This window comes from Acipenser ruthenus, chromosome 8 (assembly GCF_902713425.1).
Source record: "Acipenser ruthenus chromosome 8, fAciRut3.2 maternal haplotype, whole genome shotgun sequence".
Classification (NCBI taxonomy): Eukaryota; Metazoa; Chordata; class Actinopteri; order Acipenseriformes; family Acipenseridae; genus Acipenser; species Acipenser ruthenus.
Genome location: NC_081196.1, coordinates 46,096,323 through 46,116,985, shown reverse-complemented (window position 1 = coordinate 46,116,985; position 20,663 = coordinate 46,096,323). Strand labels below are relative to the sequence as shown.

At 38.8% G+C, this 20,663-nt stretch overlaps 1 protein-coding gene across 1 annotated transcript; it reads right to left on the bottom strand.

Moving 5' to 3' along the window:
* Nucleotides 1-1,513: 1,513 nt before the first annotated feature.
* On the bottom strand, nt 1,514-15,776 carry LOC117407306 (sodium/potassium-transporting ATPase subunit alpha-1-like). The gene is made up of 23 exons (XM_034012166.3): nt 15,607-15,776; nt 10,868-10,975; nt 10,405-10,464; nt 9,635-9,838; nt 9,416-9,529; nt 9,154-9,288; nt 8,931-9,048; nt 8,439-8,707; nt 7,945-8,143; nt 7,740-7,849; nt 6,576-6,710; nt 6,203-6,395; nt 5,909-6,084; nt 5,670-5,806; nt 5,369-5,519; nt 4,929-5,097; nt 4,689-4,843; nt 4,147-4,270; nt 3,421-3,566; nt 3,187-3,317; nt 2,920-3,021; nt 2,666-2,757; nt 1,514-1,736 (listed from the first exon to the last, which is right to left on the bottom strand). The coding sequence occupies exons 1-23, from the start codon at nt 15,616-15,618 to the stop codon at nt 1,708-1,710; spliced, it is 3,069 nt and encodes a 1,022-aa protein (XP_033868057.1). The 5' UTR covers nt 15,619-15,776; the 3' UTR covers nt 1,514-1,707.
* Between the last annotated feature and the right edge of the window lie 4,887 nt (nt 15,777-20,663).

The following is a 20,663-nucleotide window of genomic DNA, read 5'->3' as shown; positions in this document are numbered from 1 at the left end:
TCACATTAATGTTTGTCCTTTTTTTTAAGCAAGGTGATCATGAAAGGTACTGGACATAATTTAGACTATGTGCTCTGTAAGGGGGATAGATAGCTTGATGTATATGGCTAGATGTTTATTCTAATTATGAAGGAATTTAACATTGATTCATAACAGTATATAAATCATTTGTGATTTCATCCACTGAAAATAACACCAGATTTATATAATATAACAAACAGTAGGCTATTAATTCCCCTTTGATTCAAGTTCCGGCTTGAGGTTGATGCATATCAGCAAGCTTGCAAATGAGACAATTCAGTTAATTTAACAATAATGATGTATTCATACAACATGACAAAACAATCAATGATAGCATTCGAGTCAATGGTCAAAGCAACTTAAATACAATTAAATAGAAGAGATTCTCTCAAAACCACTTAGCTTAAAACTGTAAGCTACATCAATTACAATGAGGACTCTTTCTCACTTCCCCATAAACAAACAAGAAACACACATTAAGCTGTGGTTCTTAAAAAGCAATGCTTCATTTCTGAAATATCGGATTCTGTATCTAAGGTGAATACCATGAGTTTACTACAGTTACGAGGAACTCTTTCCTAAGGACAAATCCAATTATACTGGATGCAATCAGAAAAGGCAGTACCTTCATTATTTATTGAACAGCTTTTTAAACTAACATATATACAGTAAGATATTTGTTATCTAATCACATGCATGCATTGATTTCAACTCTATATCATGGCCGTGCTCACCTCTCTTTTTAGGTACGGTAACCTTAATAAGCATTAACCTTGTGTAATACTTGCATGAAGTTTCCATTGTATAGTTAGCATCTTCTCAGGTAAAGCAGTAAGGGCTTCTTTTAAGACAACAAGACCATGGTGCAACAATAACAGCTTGGAAGCCATTTCTGAAGACAACATTCTGCAGCCATTTGTAAATGAGTCATTCCAGATTGGGTTCCTGTTGAATTTGTTTAGTCCCATTACAATTTACTCCCATTCTCAGGTTTTGTGAGCAGCATGAGCCCGACCCCTGTTGTCCGGTTTTGGAAAAATGGAAAGTTGGCAACCCTAGGCTGCTGTGTTATTGCATAAGTAATGACCACGTTTTCAATGCTTCAACATCCAACTAGTGACTTTATGAAATCCTCAATTTTGTTGGACGTACGCAAGACCTGCGCTGTAAAAACTGCAAATCTGGTTTAGTAATATAATCAAATCAACCATTAAAAATGACAGTAAATATACCAATCCAGTAGACATTATACCAAACGCCCATTCAACGTGTTTCTTTTGGCAACAGACTTAGCAGAGTGGGCTCCCATCTAAGCCCTTTCAGTTAAAATGAAACCATTTTAAGTTATACCATCTAGGGGGGTTGAAAGGGGATATATTGATGATGTGGAATAAAATATCTGAAAAAGAACCCTTGAGAAATCAGTAGCTTTAACAAACTTAAGATGACTCTTCCCCCTCCCCCCCCAGAAAGAAATAAAAAGGCACAAATGTGACTTCACTGAAAGTTTATTTTAAATTGCACATCCGTTAAAAACCATATAAAATTTGCACTACAAAACAAAGGCACATAAAAACGTCTTGGTTCTGTATCTTTCAGCAGTTTCAAGCATTCTATATAAAAACACATATCCAAAGATTGGAGGCTAAAGGACACGAGTGAAATGATGTGATGTAGAGCGATAGTTTAGTAGTAGGTCTCCTTTTCCACCCAACCTAGAAAGAAAAGATATATATTAAATAAACTATCCAATCACCACAGTTTAGTTTACACATTTATAATACAGGATTGTTGTGCCACATCATTTATAAAAGTATGCAAGCTACAACCTATAAATGTAAAAATATAAATACATACAGCCTCCAAGATTCTGATACATTCAATACATTACGCTACAGAATGTACTTAAATATCACAATTACATAAGCGGTCATGTAGATCTAAGCATTAAGACATTTTCTTCTTGCAGCACCAATTTTGAATACAACGAAAGGTATAATTACAGTGCATTTTTCCAGAACACTAAGGGGTAGATGTAAGGCACTATATTGCACTGCGCCCTATGTAAGCTTAAGAGCAATACAAATTACTCAACACGCACAAATAATGATCCGCAATTAGCTGCCGCACTTGCAGAGTTAGGAGTACAGAGAGCAGTAGTCGGTGTATGACATTTGTGGAGCACGAAAAAACAAACCAAAAGAAATATGTCAGAGGAAGGGTAGCAAAGTCCTCTTGGTGCATGGAAAAGAAAGGTTTTCTGAGAAGGAGCTGCGAGTCCTTATGGCTGAGGTCACTCAGCATGAAACAGAGTTGTTTGAAAAAGTCTCAGCCATCAGTTATGCTAGTATCCTTAGGAAATTATATGTATTGGCCTGCCCTTTTTTAGCTTGACGGCCACAAATTTGTCTAGCACTCTGGAAAAGGTGGATGGACTATCCCTCCAGACATTCCAACTGTGGTCTGAAAGGAACCAGAGGCTAAGTAGTGCAGAGAACACAGCAATTTCACATGTGCAGGGATAGTGGTCCCTAGATTGATGTGGGGGTCTAGCTCATCCCTCAATCACTTTGCACATATCCTTATATCTACCCCTAAGGATTTAACACACTACACATGCAAAACATTAATTTTGTTGCCTTACCTCCTGGGCTGCGTCGGATGATAAGCTTTCTGATTTCATCATAAACAAAGATAAAGAGAGCGTAGGGGAAGGCGCAGAACCACCAGGCTGGTCTAAGGAGAAAAAATAAAATTAGTAAGATGCCAGGGTCAAATGAAAAGTGGACCATATTTTGGAGTGTTTTTTTAACTTGAAAGCTGCAATTACTTCCCTTGAGGTGTTAAAATTGTCAAAATAACATAAAATAATAATTTTAAAAAATCTCATTAACTTACTTCAGAGGGTACATTCTGAGAGCCACATCCATTCCTGGGCAGTAAGACAAGAAGGCAGCCAAAGCGGTTTCCTCAAACAGCCCAAAGATAAGAATTTTGTTCCTGTTAAATAAAATAAATACAAATAAAAAACCATCCACATAGACTACTTTACAATACCAAACCTCATATTCCTTTAACAGAGACCATGTTTAGTAATATTTGCTCACAGTTTTAATGTAGTTGGTGGTTGTGCCAAATCAATGGGTCACCAGTCTCAATACTTACTTCATTCCCTGCTGGAAGACAGAGTTTCTTCTAGTTTTACAGATTATCAAGTCAGCCCACTGAACAACCACAACACTGACAAAGAAAGCAGTGTGGCAGGTAAACTCGACAATCTTTCTCTGTTCAAAAGTCTGTGGAAGGCAAGACCAGAGGGAGGTAAAGTTTAGTGTCAAACACTTCCATTTAATATTCTGTTCCCCACCCCCTCCCAAAATTGTGTTGAGGCATACTGACCCACTGCTGTCCATAGCTGTCTTCCAAATCATTGAGGCTTTTGTCATCCCAGTCAGTACGAATTCCCAGCAGTCTCATAGGCAGGAAACCATTCTCAGCAAGAACAACAAAATAGGTGAAGAATCCTCCCAGACCCTGGATCATACCTGAAGTAAGACAGTTACCTTTTAGTTAAGCTTTTTATCCCCCTCATTGATGACTGCCTATACCCATTATGACACAGGGAGATCAAGAAAAATGTGCCCCATCTTCACTACAGTCAGTAATGCGAATTGTTACAAGAGCAATATCCTATAAAATCACACTTGTTTGAGGAAGAGCTTGCATGCTGTGCAATATAGTTAGCAATTGCCCATGTAGTGCCACTCTCAACCTTGTTGCAAAATACAAAGGCCTCATTCCTTCCATAAACATTTTAACAAGAGAGAAGCAACTGCAGTGGTTCCCTTGAGCGTACATTTCATTAGCAGAGATCAGGCACCTGCGGCACTAGGAATTCAACTGCAAGGAAGACGCAACACTTAAAACAAGCAATTCTTCATAAATAAGGATTACAAGTTCTAGACACCAGAAGGGATTGTTATCACAAATCATACCAATATTTGTAGACTTGCAATTAAAATGAAGGCTACCAATTACAGAAGAAAAAGACTCAAATGTAAGCATTTCATGGTTATTGTTGCATCTGAAACACGTAAGCTTGAACTAGACTGCTTTTCTGCTTACCAATTTGTCCATAGGCCATACTGATCAGCCTTTCATTCACAAGCTTGTCTGTTTTGGGGTTTCGTGGCCGTCTCTTCATGATGTCACTTTCTGCTCCTTCATAAGCCAGGGAGATAGCAGGAAGCTAGACATGAAAAGCCAAAGTAGTTAAATATGCAAAGGCATCTAAGTTTCACTGCAATCAAAAGACAAATTATACTGGAAAAAATGTACCAAGATTTTCAACTTCACATTCTCCAGCTCACTCTCCCTTACAGCAGACTGTAAAGGCATAGATCATGCATTATATATTATATATTATATATATATATATATATATATATATATATATATATATATATATATATATATATATATCGCTTAAGGCTACAAGCAACACATTACTACTACAAAACAAAGATTTGCACATTATGTTTTGCCAAGACAATTTATGAAGCTTAAAAAACTTAATAATAATAATAATAATAATAATAATAATAATAATAATAATAATAATAATAATAATAATAATAATAATAATAATAATACTCTTCCGTTCTCACCATGTCAGTACCCAAGTCAATACACAGGATGGTAACGGTTCCCAGAGGCAGAGGGATATTGGCCATAATGAAGATCAGGAATGGTGTCATTTCAGGGATGTTGCTTGTCAGGGTGTAAGCAATTGACTTCTTCAGGTTATCAAAGATCAGACGACCTAGTAGAGGATGAATAAAGAGAGAGTCAGACATTTTTTTTGTAAAATTGGGGGTGGGGGTTGTTTATAACATGGTCTGTCTTACCTTCTTCTACACCAGTCACAATGGAGGCAAAGTTATCATCCATAAGGATCATGTCCGCAGCCTGTTTGGAGACGTCAGATCCAGAAATACCCATAGCAACACCAATATCTGCTTTCTTCAGGGCAGGGGAATCATTCACACCATCACCAGTCACAGCTACAATAGCACCCTTCAGACGTGAAAGAGGAGGAGGAGAATGTCATGAGCATTTATTTTACATGAATACAAAAAATAACCCATCTCTTAAAGTTGAAAACTTGAGGTATAAAAAGAGAAGGGTTTGTACGGACTTTCATTTTAGGAATTTGGGAAGTGGCACTTCATATTTCCTAGCAGAGCTCCAATTTCAAGTGGCATTCTAGAAAAAAAAACACCTGAGCTTTCCAAGTATGGTGTACACAGCAAGACTATTTTTTATTATTAATAATGCAATACTGTACCTGTCGTTGACATCCCTCCACAATGATGAGTTTCTGCTGAGGAGAGGTCCTGGCAAACACAATCTCAGTGTGGTGCTTCAGCAGGTCATCCAGCTGGTCACTAGTCAGTTCCTTCAGGTCACCACCATGAATTACACAGGCCTTGGCATCTCTGCAAGTATTAGAAAGGACTCCATTTCACTGTGGTCTTTAACAACTCAAAAAGCACAGTAAATCCAGCGACTTTAAAATAGAGAACATCTACAAAGATATATATATATTTTTTTATTTTATTAAAACGACTTTGTATCGTATTTCATACCTGGGGTTCACTTCTCCGACAGGAATGTTCAGGCGAGCTGCAATGTCCTCAACAGTTTCATTTCCTTCGGAGATGATTCCCACACCCTTTGCAATGGCCTTGGCTGTAATAGGATGGTCACCAGTAACCATGATAACCTGTAAAAGGAAAAAAATAATAATCGAGAAGTGCATATTTGGCAATCAGACTTAAGACAGAGTATGGCTAGGAATGAAAAGTCTTAATACAATATAAATTACCTTGATGCCAGCGCTTTTGCACTTGCTAACAGCATCAGGTACTGCAGCACGAGGAGGATCGATCATGGCCATCAGACCCACAAAGCACAGCTTCTCAGTAGGGAAGTTCAACTCTTCTACATCAAACTTGAATCCTTCAGGAAACTGGTCGTCAGGAAGCGGCATATGACAGAATCCTACATGGAAGACATGTGGAGATAAAAGCTTGGTTTACACCTGGTCACTTTCACACAACATCAAGTGCAATCCAAAAAACTTTAATAAGCAGCCATGTTGTTCATGCATGTTTCTTACCAAGAACTCTCTCTCCCATTCCTCCCAGCTCAAGGTAAGCATTTTGGAAAGCATCCTTCATCTCATCATCCAGTGGCTGCTCTTTGCCTTGAATCAAGATGGTGGCACAGCGATCAAGAATCCTTTCTGGGGCACCCTTCATCACCAGCAGGTAGCGAGATTCACTGAGGTTTGCATTCCGGTGGATGGAGAGCTGAGGACAAGGACAGAGGCATTAATTCTGCAAGTGACAGTTATAAGGCACTTCTCTAGTTTGCAGTATAGTTCATGCTTTCCAGAAAATGTGATCAAGTAAAATTGTTGGTGCTTTTCAGAGAATTCCAGTCTCAGTGTGGTGCTTCAGAATCACACAGAACCATTCCCTTATATTTACCTGGTACTTGTTGGTTGAGTTGAAGGGGATCTCTTCAAGTTTGGGGTTCTTGTCTCTCATGGCAGCCACTGACCCACAGCACAGCTCAATACATTTCAGCAGGGCTGATTCAGAAGCATCACCAGCGACCTCTCTCTGTAGATTAATAAACACACATTTAAGAAAGATAAAAGAAACCACCTGTGACAGTCTGGCTCGCAGTGGTGTGGTGGATGACGTCACGGACCAGGAAGTAACTGACTCCAAAACAGTGGATGGGCGGGTGAAACCGAGTGCAAAAGCACTCGGCGTATTTAATAATAAACAAACAACAGATTTAAACAAAATACAAACAAAAGGGCACGAGGGCCAAACGAATAAATAAACAAACAAGTAAGTGCCGTGCTGGATAATCCAGCACGTATTAGCAATTGTTTTTAAATGTTATTCGTTATTCCTTCTCTCCTCTCTCCGCTCCCCGTACTCTCTACTCCAACACCCCAACATCAAGTGCAGAGAGCTGCAGGTTTATATACTCTGGCCGAGGGATTAACTAGTTGGTAATTATCTTATTATCCCCCGGCCAGAGTCTGCACGCGTTTGGTAAGGATGCATGACTGTCAGCTATTTAAGTAATCAGTAGCTGATCAGCCATGCATCCTCACGGGGTTTTTAAATAATAATAAAAGACGCGGCGCTTTTACCCGGGCCGCAAACAAAAATACAAATAATAATAAATAGGGGCGGGACACTCCGCCACACCACCACTTGCCTTTGGGCCTCTACAGCCTGTGAGACACCATGTAATCCTGGCCTTGCCAATGACAACCAGACCCAACTGTTTCCTGCAGCCGAATTCTCATGCATTTTAGAGCAATAATGTACATCATAGTGTAGCATCCCTTCTGATTTCAAATTTTAAAGGTTTAACACTTTCAAAAGTCTGTTTTCAGTCAAGCACCTCAAGGGATCACAAATAGCTGCAGTTTTGAAATAATGAAAATTGCTTGTCATGTTTTAACAGCTACTGCAAAAGACCCATTCAGTCATATTTAAATAACTGGATAAACTAGATCATTTGGAAATGTATTGTTGCATACTAAGGACTCCCCATTTCAGTTATTGAAAGCAAGTGAAAAACAAAACACACAACACTTCAGGCAACTCTTTTATAAATAATCTTACCTTAAGAATTGGTACAGAATCCTGTGCAGCCTGGAATACAGCGCGGTTGCAGAGTCCTGCGACTCGAGCAAGGGCAACCCAAGTGGAAGAGCTCTTATCAAAGGCAGCACCTGTAAAGAGGATATTAGAATATGATCCCACATGCATACATTGAGGGAGAACAAATGCAGTCAAGAGAGGAACGAACATGAAGTGGATCTCTTACCACTCTGGTTCTCAGTGGTGTCTGCTTCGTGGATCTGGTTGTCAAACCACATGTGAGCAACAGTCATTCTGTTTTGTGTCAGGGTGCCAGTCTTATCAGAGCAGATGGTGGAGGTGGATCCCAGAGTCTCTACAGCTTCCAGGTTCTTTACCAGGCAATTCCTACGGGCCATTCGCTTAGCTGTGAGTGTGAGGCAGACCTGAGGTAGAGGCAGAAGAGATGGGAAACTTATTTTAAATATTTTTATAGTAACTGTTTTTTTTCACTTTATGAAAGGCTGAGCAATAACACCCAAACATTTCTAAATGCAATACAGAGATGAATCAGCTAAGTCTCCACCTACTTGTATCTTCTTCACAAAGAAACTAATTTGATAGCAGAACACTGTGATGAGATTTTTATGGTAGATATTTTTGTAATATTCCTCATAGATTCAGTGGGTGGCTGTGTATTTGCTTCTCTAAAAGTCAAGGAAATGAATCTCCCTTCCATACCGTGACAGTAGCCAGAAGACCTTCTGGCACGTTGGCAACAATAATTCCTATAAGGAAGATGACAGCCTCCAGCCAGCTGTATCCAAGGATCAGGGAGAGGATGAAGAAGGTAGTACTGAGGAAGACCGCCACACCAGTGATGATATGGATGAAGTGTTCAATCTCTCTGGAGATGGGAGTCTGGCCAACCTCCAAGCCAGAGGTTAGCGTGGCAATGCGTCCAATCACAGTGTGGTCACCAGTTTTAATGACAATACCGCAGGCAGTACCTAAAAAAAGGAGGAGAAGATTGAGCTACTTCAGTTAGAAATAGAAGTGTGAATGGATAGAGTGTAAACAAAAAAACAGTCAAACCCTCCATTGATTTATTATTTGTATTCCTTTGTTACTTTACAGATTTTTAATTTCCCCAGATGACTCATACTATCATGCAAAATCAAGAACCTTTCAACAAAAAGTACTCCAACCCCCAGTCTATTAATAGGTCTGTACCTTCTACACAGTTGGTAGAGAAGAAGGCAATGTTCCTCGTCTCAAGTGGGTTTTCATTGGAGAAGTCAGGTGACCTGGTCTGAGGCTCAGATTCACCAGTCAGGGAAGAATTGTCAACCTGCAGAATAAAAAAAAACAACATAGAAAGCGTAAGAATCACCCCACGCCCCCAAATTCAGAGATATGCTTCCAGGTTGGTTATCACCCTTTACTTCAAACCTACCTTGCAGCCATTAGCAGAGATGATTCTCAAGTCAGCTGGGATCCTGTCTCCTCCCTTCACTTCCACTAGGTCTCCAACCACAACTTCCTCAGCATTAATACTGTTCTTCTCACCATCACGGATAACTAGGGCTTGCTGGAGATAGAGAGAGGGAAAAGATTAGTTTAAAAATTAAAGAATACATTTAAATGAATGATACCTAGTTTCTTCAACTTAGCGGGTATGCATAATCAATCTATTTTTATTGGGAGTGTTACAGTACCTGAGGAACCATGTTCTTAAAGGATTCCATGATCTTAGAACTCTTGGCTTCTTGGTAGTAAGAGAAACAGCCAGTGAGGATGACAACAGCAGCAAGCACAACACCCAGATACAACTGTGGAGAGAAACAGACAGACATTGTATTCATCATGAAGTAACTAGTTAGTTCTACAAACATCAAGTTGCCCTCCAGGCTACAAAACCTTCTTTGGCTACTTACATTATCAGCGGCAGGTTCATCATCCATGGCAGTCTGAATTCCGTATGCCAAGAAACAGAGAAGAGATCCTGCCCACAGCAACATGGAGAAGCCTCCAAACATCTGCTTGCAGAACTTCACCCATTCTGGGGTTGTAGGTGGAGGAGTCAGGCAATTGGGACCATCACGAAGCAGGATCTCTGCAGCACGGGCAACTGTTAAACCCTGCAGAAGGTAAATTGGGAATTATGAACACAGATAGTTACACCGGTCTATAGGGACCACTCTTAAGCTGCTAAGAGTATGTATATATATCCCCCCCCCCCACACACACACACACCATTACCCAATTAAAATTGCCTATTTACAGACGAAAGGATTGACCACAGTTTTTGCCAGTGGGACTTAAAGGCCACTAGAGTTTAACCAGTACCTGGTTACTCACTGTTTTTATGGAGCAAAATAATTTACCCTGAAGTCCTATACAGAATCAAGATTGTTTTACATAATTGAGATATTTCATACAAGAATAAATAAACTGTATCTTAAAGACCACACTTTGCAATACATGCATATTTAACAGATAGGGCTTGGAATGTTAAGGCTACCTTAACAAAGTATAATTACAAGATAAATGAACAGTTAAGGAAATGTAATCTTAAATATTCCTGGAATAGACCAGATGTCAGGCCATACTCAGTTTAGGGGTTAACAGTACTCATGGGCACAGACTATCCCCTATCCCCCAGACAGAACTGGAAACAAGTTGGTGAAACAAGTCAAAAACGTACCCGAATGAGGTCTGTACCGTACTTCCGATGCAGTTCATCCAAAGTGAGTTTATGGTCATCCTACAATGGAAATAAAGATTGAAATTGGAAGTTTACAAACACATGGTAATACTGCAGAGCTTTTATCTACCAATCAGGAAGCTCCATGCAGGGCACTACCACATGGTAGATGACCTCATAACTTTCAGATAAAATTGTAGCAAAACTCTATAAAATTAAAGATTTCAAATGTTTACTTCAATAAAGACCCTGTTTATCGGTTTTTAATCACGATAAACCCAGATTATTGGGTATCACCTTGGCATCTGACCTCGCCAGCGGCATGCAGTCTTACCTTCCTGACAGTCAATACGAGACAGTAATGCCCTCTAATCAGGGGCCCATTGCTTTATTTTTCAAGAACTCCCTCTTAGTTGGGAATTTACAGTTTGCTTCTCATTAAAAAGTGCAGGTAAGTCTTTACCAAATCTACTTCTTTCTTCAGCTCATTCAGATCTCTATCTTTCTTCCCCTTCTTTTCCTTCTTTTTTTCACTGTGCTCTGATGTTGCAGCCAACTCATATTGATCTTCCTGCGGAGAGAAATATTTTTCAAACCAAATAGAAGAAACATTTTAAACTGCATTCTATAGCAAAATACTACTACTACTACTACTAATAATAATAATAATAATAATAATAATAATAATAATAATAATAATAATAATAATAATAATGTTATTTCTATGTTTTTTTGGAGATGTAGTCAGAATTGTTAGACAGCTTGAACAGGACCTATCTAACTGGATGTTATTTTTTGGTTACTGTCTAGCTTGTCCACCATGGACATTAGAGTACAGCATTAGTTCCTCAAGCATGTTAAACCACCACATACCAAGAAAGGTCAACAGTTCATATTAGTCAGAAAGGACAAAGGCAGCCAAACTTTCTTTTGATATCACCAAATTACTAGTATTTGTGGCTTTATAACCAATTAATTCACTGTTAGGCCATCTTGACAAGACACTTTTAAGAGATTCACGTTATGTTGGGAAAAGATTTCCAAAATACACTACCACTAACACAGCACACTTCAGGATTACTTGAATGGTAAAAGGTAACTTTTACTGAAATGAACAGAGGCACGACAGCAACTCATATTACCTGTACAAAACAAAACCCCCTTTGACTCTGCCAACAGTGAGAAACAGGTGGTGTGGGGGTGGGGGGGGGGGGGGTGGGGGTAATGGGGGTAAAGACATCCATCTTCTAATAATCTAGATCTGTATCTGCATGATCACGTTAACCTACAGAGTTCCTTCTCATTATGCTTCCAACCTATTTCAGCAATGCTTTACAGCAGACTTCATGGCAAGCTGCACCACCAGACATCTTTACACATGGGCAGCAGTGTGGAGTAGTGGTTAGAGCTCTGGGCTCTGGACTCTTGACCGGAGGGTTGTGGGTTCAATCCCTGGTGGGCGACACTGCTGCTGTACCCTTGAGCAAGGTACTTTACCTAGATTGCTCCAGTAAAAACCCAACTGTATAAATGGGTAATTGTATGTAAAAATAATGTGATATCTTGTAACAATTGTAAGTTGCCTGGATAAGGGCATCTGCTAAGAAATAAATAATAATAATAATAATAAAAGCTGGGCTTGGTGTGAGGTTTCACAGTGAAGTCTTATAGAACAGCCCGCAATCATAACAGCTGCCTTAAATATCTTCAATGAACATGGAGTAGAAATTGTTCTGCAACAGCCTTGGTACAGGCCTTGGTACTCTCCCACCTAGACTACTGCAACTCCCTCCTGGCTGGCCTCCCTATGTCCGCCACCCGTCCGCTCCAGCTCATCCAGAACTCTGCTGCCCGCCTGGTGTTCTCTCTGCCTCGCTTCTCCCACGCAACTCCACTACTCCGCTCACTCCACTGGCTACCAATCACCGCTCGCATCCAGTTCAAGACTCTTGTACTTGCCTACAGATGCCTTGACCAGACTGCACCCAGCTACCTCCAGACCCTCATCTCTCCCTACACCCCCACTTGACCTCTCTGCTCCGCCTGCACTAGAAGACTGGCTCTACCTCCTCTACGCTCCCCTGCCTCCAGAGCCCGCTCCTTTCCACCCTCGCTCCGCAGTGGTGGAATGACCTACCTACAGATGTCAGGACCGCTCAGGCCCTGACCACATTCCGGCGCCTCCTTAAACCTCACCTCTTCAGACAGCACCTGTAGAACTCCTCTGTTTTTCCCCTGGGACACTATCACCCTTCCTTAAATGCACTTTATTTGCTCTTATCTGCCCCCTATTTTACTGCATTTAATCCTGTACTTCAGAGTACTGTAATCTGCCAAGTATTTAATCTGTAGTATTTTGTATTTAATCATATCTTGATGTAACTATCACTGTCACTGTTATCTTCTGTATTATTGAATTGTATTTTGTCACACTTGTACTTGCTTGAACCAAAGTCATTGTATTTATCTTGCTCTTATTGTATTACTTGTACTGTAAAACTTGAAATGTATTTGCTTACGATTGTAAGTCGCCCTGGATAAGGGTGTCTGCTAAGAAATAAATAATAATAATAATAATAATAACAAGACCTTTCAATAGTCGGCAGCATGATGAACTGTGGAAGGAGTATTAGGATTTTTTTTGTATAGACTTTGACTCCATGGGATTGTGGGAGTTGGTGGAGGGGAAAGAGATTTTCAGAAGCATGTAAGCTTTAGAGCTTTCACACATTCATGTTTCACAGTCAGATCAGATGGTTATTTTGAACAGCAGAGCACTCTCTCCAAGGACATCAGATAAACTCAACTGTTTCAGTGAAACCACTTACATTTTAAACTGACCTTTGAATCATTAACTACCCACACATTGCTCTGAGAAATGCAACAATTTAATAAAAATACACATTTTGAAACCTCACAGCCTAGCCAGCACTGCCCATGATTCAACTGCTCCCCTTTCATTTCAATGAGCTCAGAAAACAAACAAAAAGTAGCAACAATCTATTAGAATATGAATCTTACATATATTTATTTGAATAAAAAGCCCCCCCCCCAGTCATGTGACATGCCAGCGTTCTGTTGCTATGCACGTCACTGCTTTAGCTCCCCACTGCTCATGACACAGAGTTCAAGTTCATTGACACTGTCCTGCAATTGTTGACACAGAAGAGAAACTACACTGCATCAAACACTTGTTGACCTTTTTACCTTATAAATCTGTAATATTCAGAACAGACACAGGAAGCAAGGCTGTTTGGAAACTGCAAACTTTAAAGCACCATGTGCTAATATTGCAGGTAAAGCACTTACTTTATTATAATTTTGTTGTTAAAATTTCAAAACTTTCTGTTCAGCTTTTAACTGTCTTTACATCACATCTTTAACTGTCTTATTTAGTTTGTAGAACAGTACCTTGCAAGTGGATCAATCCATCAAGTTGAGAGCAGCCTAACACCATAGGTAGTGTAAGACTGGAGGTTGCTTGCCTATTAATGGAAAACCAAGGTGAGCATTGCCTTTGTAAATAACTGCTGCTTTATATAAAATGTATCATCTGTATGAAGTCTTTAAATCGACTTTAAGGTTACAGTGGGATTTTAGGCCTTTAGTATTGCGTTTAAAATGTTTAACACGTATGAATACATTTAAATAAAACATTACAGCAGCAGCTTTTGCACAGGTTACCAGATTAAACTAACAGTAACAAATGTCCCAGTTTTATAAGAAAGGGCAGATGTAACAGGCCTGAACCAAACCACACATGGCAACTAGGACTGTCGTCATTATCCCCCATGCGGTGTGTAAAGTATTTATAATATCTGCAGTATTTGTATGGCTATAGTGTGGAGTAGTGGTTAGGGCTCTGGACTCTTGACCCGAGGTTTGTTGGTTCAATCCCAGGTGGGGGACGCTGCTGTACCCTTGAGCAAGATACTTTACCTAGATTGCTCCAGTAAAAACCCAACTGTATAAATGGGTAATTGTATGTAAAAATAATGTGATATCTTGTAACAATTGTAAGTCGCCCTGGATAAGGGTGTCTGCTAAGAAATAAATAATAATATATTTATATATTTGACTACACTACTTTGTTGGAAGTCTCCATCCATATTACTTTGTGGAATTTAGAGAAGTTTTGCAGCATCCTTTCAAACCTTATGACACCACTAAGTCTCCTTGTTTTCTAAATAGGTTGATATCGCTGGGTTGTCGTTTTCTTTAAATAGAAGTTATTTGTTATTTAGACTGCACCAAGGAACACCTCTTGTTCACAAAACTAGTTATATTTGTGTCTTAGAGGAAAAAAAAAACGTACTCATTTCATTAAAGAATAATTTGGTTTGGGAAATTCCTTTTGTACGTTTTAGTTTGTTTAATTTGTTTTTGTTTGTCTTTTTACAGGTAAGCTAGAAGAGTACTGCCTGACCTGCAACATGAGTGACACGCAATCAGGCAGCACCGCTATCAGCATGGCATAAATATACATATACACTATATATTTTCATATATGCTTATTACATTGTATATCTCCCACAATACAAGTATTTCAACACACAATAATAACCTTTAGTTTATTGATAGGTAATGTACTAGGAAAGAGCAGTTTTGCAAAACTAAATGTGTGTTACTGTTGCTTATTAGTTTTCGGTTCAGTGTGAGCTGTGTTGCCGTTGGCACACGTTGAATGTACACAGTACTCTACCTGTGCTAAAGAGCTGAAAAACAATGAAGTGTCATATGTGTACTTAATGCGTTAATCTCCTACCGTAATGTAAAGAGTTAATACAGTACCTGAACATAATATATACTGTTCACAAAGTTGGACATTGAACATTTTCTCAGATTCTCAAATATTAAATTAAAATTCTGCCAAAAGTGACCAGTGCCAAACAGGATAGCAGACTTCTCAATTTAACAATTAGAAATGCAACTCGACTTCCTCAAGATGCTGACTACGATGTATGAACCCAGACAATCAAACGTTGCCTGCATTAGCCATGGTTTGTATGCACATAGCCCCTACACTCCACTTGCAATGACATCGTCATCGTCAGGCTCGACTTTCCAATTTTGAGCTCCAAATAACCTACCTATTGTTCAATTGAGATAGCCCATTTGGAGGGGAGGCACAGATTTTCAGAACACTGTTGGTCACTGTCCCATTAGGCGGACGTTAAGAGTTCAAAATTGTATTTCACTTACCCCTCTGCCCATGTTTACTATTTTTATATCTTCTTAATCAAAGTCCAGTTATTTTTTGTTCTTTTTTATAATAATAAATACATTGTCTAATTTATATTAAAAATCATTTTGCTGCTGGCTGTTCTGTTTCCCACACGTGCCACTGCCAGGACGCCCAGGAAAGCTTTGTTATTTCTGTGTTCAAAATACTTGTATAAATACTGCTTCGAACGTGACGTTGGTCTTTTCGACATGGTAACTGGTAATCATGTGCATTTGAGAAGATTTTTGGAATCGGGTCCGAACCGGGTATCTGTAATTGTAACCGGCTATTTTCAGTCTGATTCCGGTTACCAAGCTATTTAGAAAAACATGTCCGTATGTCAATGTATATATATAAACAAGTACTAGTGCTACAGTTCTAAGTCAGCATAAACACCAAAGACCACAACAATCACAGAGCAAAATAGAAGTCAAACTAAAATACGCGCGATCAGCCAGTAGTCCAAAACAAGGACAACAAAACGCGATATATATAGTCTAGCTCAGGGGTCTCCAACCCTGGTCCTGGAGAGCTACTGGGTCTTCTGGTTTTCATTTCAACCGAGCTCTTGGTTACTTAATTGCACCAATCATTGGCTTAATTAGTCAAGATTAACAAGTGTTCCAGATCTTTAGCCACTGATTATATAAAGACACCTTGAAAACCTGTTGGATAGGGTCTCTCCAGGACCAGGGTTGGAGACTCCTGGTCTAGCTAAATGCGTGCTTTTTCTAAGTATAAACGTGTCAATTTAGTTATCAAATGTGTTTTTGACAGAAATGAAAAGTATTTGATCATTTTAATGGTTTTATGTTTTTAATAATCATTTTTATTAAAAGCATAATCTCACTGGAATCGGATCCTTGATATTTGTATACGGTTATTAGGTTCTAATGGCAGGAACCTGGTACCCGGTTTCAAAGGAACCAGTTCGCACATCCACTAACCGGTGTAGATGTCAGAGCCATTGTCCTTTATTTATTTATATAGTAGATTTACCCGTTGAGACCGATGCCTCGTTTACAAGAGGGTCATGTAAGACAATATAACAAATACAATACAAGCAACACTATAAATATATGTCAGCAAACAGCTGTGTTCACACTGGGTCCCGGGGGTTTGGTCCGCATTCGGTACGGTTCGGCACGTTTGGTGTGAAGTGTGAACATCAAGGTCTGCTAGCTTGGAAAACAAACCGTACCGAGTCCACCTAAAGAGGTGGTGTCGGTCCATTTGGCAAACGAACAGTCTGGTTCGCTTGCTAAACGCCAATGTGAACAAGTGCTGAATTTGATCCTTTTACACACAAACAATACGAGGTAACCGGAAGTAAGCACGTCACGGTTTACATTATATTCTGAGGAGATAAGTAGAGCCAAAAACAAAAAAACAAAAATGTCTCTGGGAACTAGGTTAACCATGGGACTAAAATTGTTAATCGTCCCGGTTTTGCTATTGTATTTTTTTTAAGTACGATGTATCAACGGGCTCAGCATATATATATATATATATATATATATATATATATATATATATATATATATATATATATATATATATATATATATTAGATTGTGTGTTGGCGCCATTCAAACATAAAATAAACAATCTATGGATTTTTTTGTTTAATCATTCTGATTGTGTGTATACTATGTTTAAATGGTAATATGTGTTTGAAAACAATGAGTTGTTATGATCATTAAAACTGCTCCTATCCTCTTAAATCATGCACCAAAGTAGTAATCCCTAGCCATAGATTACATACCAACAGGAATGATCATTATGTCAGTATACATCAATAAATGTTAAAAGCAATAATGAGTATCACGTTCACAAGCTCCGTTTCGTGGTGCTGAAAGAACAGCTTCCCGTAAAGGTAACAAGAAAATCGAAAATAGACCAAGCCGACAGTAGATACAAAATTGGGAAACTCGAGTAATGCAAGATATTGAATATCTACAGAGTTGTAAGCCATAGGTCGCACAGTTAGTGACTGTTCTTCTAGTGAGCCACACGACTCGAAGGTTTAGCGTTTATTTTTATTTTTATTTTATTGAACATAAATGGTATTAAAACAAACATATCCACTTCCACGACGCGTTTGGTGGTACAGCAAAATTGATTACTTTCTGTTCTATGAAAGAAATATTTTAAATATATGACTATAGAAAATACATCTTAAATATGGCAGAATTATCCATTTTTATTATCGGTAACATGTTGTAGCGATCTCGGTTTCCGCAGGCAGGCGCATCACACAGGTTGAGGAAGTCCACACACAGGCAGAGGGCGGGCGTGATCCCGGGACCTCTTGCATTAAAGCATAACGCATAACCAGCAGTTTCTCTGTTTTGTATACTTCAAAAAGCTATTTGGTTTGTTATTACAAAACATGCGTGATATAAATTAAGTCTGTCTGTAATATAGGCACACACACACACACACACACACACACACAGACACACACACACACACACACAAACATAACAAATAATAATGTTTCAAATCTCTAAAAGAAACACCTGGAACGTATATACAGCCTTCTGTGTGCAGCCCACTTTGGTAAAGTAATTATAATTACATCATTGCATTTTAAAGAGTAAGTAGCGGGGTTCTGAAAAAAAATAGAGCGTTACACGTCCTCACGTGTTTCTACAACTGTTTAAATAACGAACCTGTCATTTTTTCTTTTCATTGTTAACATCCTAACAACTTTTTACACTTATAACTTTAAAGTCTGTTTCAAAGGTCTTTTCAAAATGTCCACGCAATGATATGTAAGGTGTATGGCCCATTGTCAAACAGGTAACAGCAATAAGGATCGATGATGTGGTACAGAACAGAGAAGCCAGAGCACTTGTTGATTTTTTCTATTTTGTAATCGCTCTTCCTTCAGTGATTTTGAGCAGGGTTCCCCAGTCCTGGTCCTGGGGAGCAACTGTGTCTTCTGGTTGTCATTCCGAGTTCTCAATTACTTAATTAAATCCTTAATTAAACTATTAATGATCTTAATTAGACCTTTTTAATTGTTCTCACCTCCTAAAAAGTTGCCTATTTCAAGTTACTTACAAAATTGCATAGTTAGCATGAAATCTCCAACTGTTTAAAAAGTGAAAACAATTTAAAAAAAAGGTTTAATTAAGATAATTAATAATTCAATTAAGGGTTCAGTTATGTAATGGAATAAAAACCAGGACACAGCGGGTCCCCAGGACCAGGATTGGGAATCCTTGAGGACCTCAGTGCTAGAGCGGACATTTTGAAAAGAGAGTTGAAACAGACTTTAAAGTTATAAGTGTAAAAAGTTGTTAGGACGTTAACAATGAAAATACAAATTACAGATACATTATTTAAACAGGTGTAGCAACACGTGGAGACGTATAGCGCTATATCATTCAGAACCCAGATACTAACTCTTTAAGTATAATTGACATTCGTTGGGACTTGACTTATAGTTAAGTGGTAAAATAAATGGTTCGAGAAACCAGCCGAGGAGACTTTTTTTCTGCTCTAGACTTAAAACCTGATACTAGCTTTTATATCTGCTTTCCTTTTGAAGCACACACACAAACACACACAAACACACACACACACACATATATATATTAGGAGCGGAGAAAAGACACTTTATGTGTTTATATTTATGAATCTATGAATCCAATTATTTGTTTTCCCTCAATGCTCAAATTTAGATTCCTTTTTTTTGATGTGGCATTGGTTAAAGGCACCGGTTGTTGCTATGGAGACTCTTCCCACTAGATGTTTATTGAGAAAGAGGGATTTTATTTAATAAGTCACTGCAGCTATAGAATTATGGGCTGTGCTTGGGTAAGTATGAAGTAAGGCAAAAGCTAAGGCCTTGTCCTATTATAAATCTGATTTTGTTTGTGTGTGTTTTATTATGAAACCATTTGAGAAAACTACAATTTAAGTTAACTACTGTATTTTAAGTAATTAATACATTTCAGGTAAAACATTTTTTTTTAATTTGTTGTACTATTGGCCAACATTTCTGAGTGCTTATTTTTTAGGCTTTGCACCATGGAAATCCCATTGAAAGGCACAAAGAAAAAAAATGCCAAGATGGTGATTACACTATGTAACACAATTTTTGTTATTATTATTATTATTATTTATTTCTTAGCAGACGCCCTTATCCAGGGCGACTTACAATTGTTACAAGATATCACATTATTTTTACATACAATTACCCATTTATACAGCTGGGTTTTTACTGGAGCAATCTAGGTAAAGTTCCTTGCTCCTCCACTGGGGATTGAACCCATGACCCTCCGGTCAAGAGTCCAGAGCCCTAACCACTACTCCACACTGCTGCCTGGGTAGTAAGTGTTATTTCCTAATTGCTTATGCCTCAAAAGTATAGGAAATGGCTATTATTCCCCACAAACTTTGCTTTTGTGACTAGGACAGTGATATTTTGAAATTTACCTATTTCCAATGAGAACACGGGCGAATTTGTGTCTTTTCGTTCACATAAAGTCAGAAAAAAACAACATATGAATCCAAATTAACATGTATTTATACTAAAGTAATACAAAAATGACTACAAAAGATTTAGAAGTGAGTAGTTTTTCGAGATTTACGATTATACTGTAAATCACTTTCACGAATCAGCCCCCAAATGTAGTCTCCCATCATGTTCTCGTTATACTGTCCTTGGTAGCGGCGTTCAAAGTCCAATATATCCTGGTGGAAACGCTCGCCTTGCTCCTCCGAGTACGCTCCCATGTTCTCCTTGAATTTATCAAGATGAGCATCAAGGATATGGACTTTGAGGGACATCCTACAACCCATTGTGCCATAGTTCTTCACCAGAGTCTCAACCAGTGATTGCCCAGGAAGCCCCGAACCACAGCGACAAAGCTGTTCCAAGCCGCTTTCTCCTTACTAGTGAGCTTCTTGGGGAATTCATTGCACTCCAGGATCTTCTTTATCTGTGGTCCGACGAAGACACCGGCTTTGACCTTTGCCTCAGACAGCTTAGGGAAGAAGTCTTGAAGGTACTTGAAGGCTG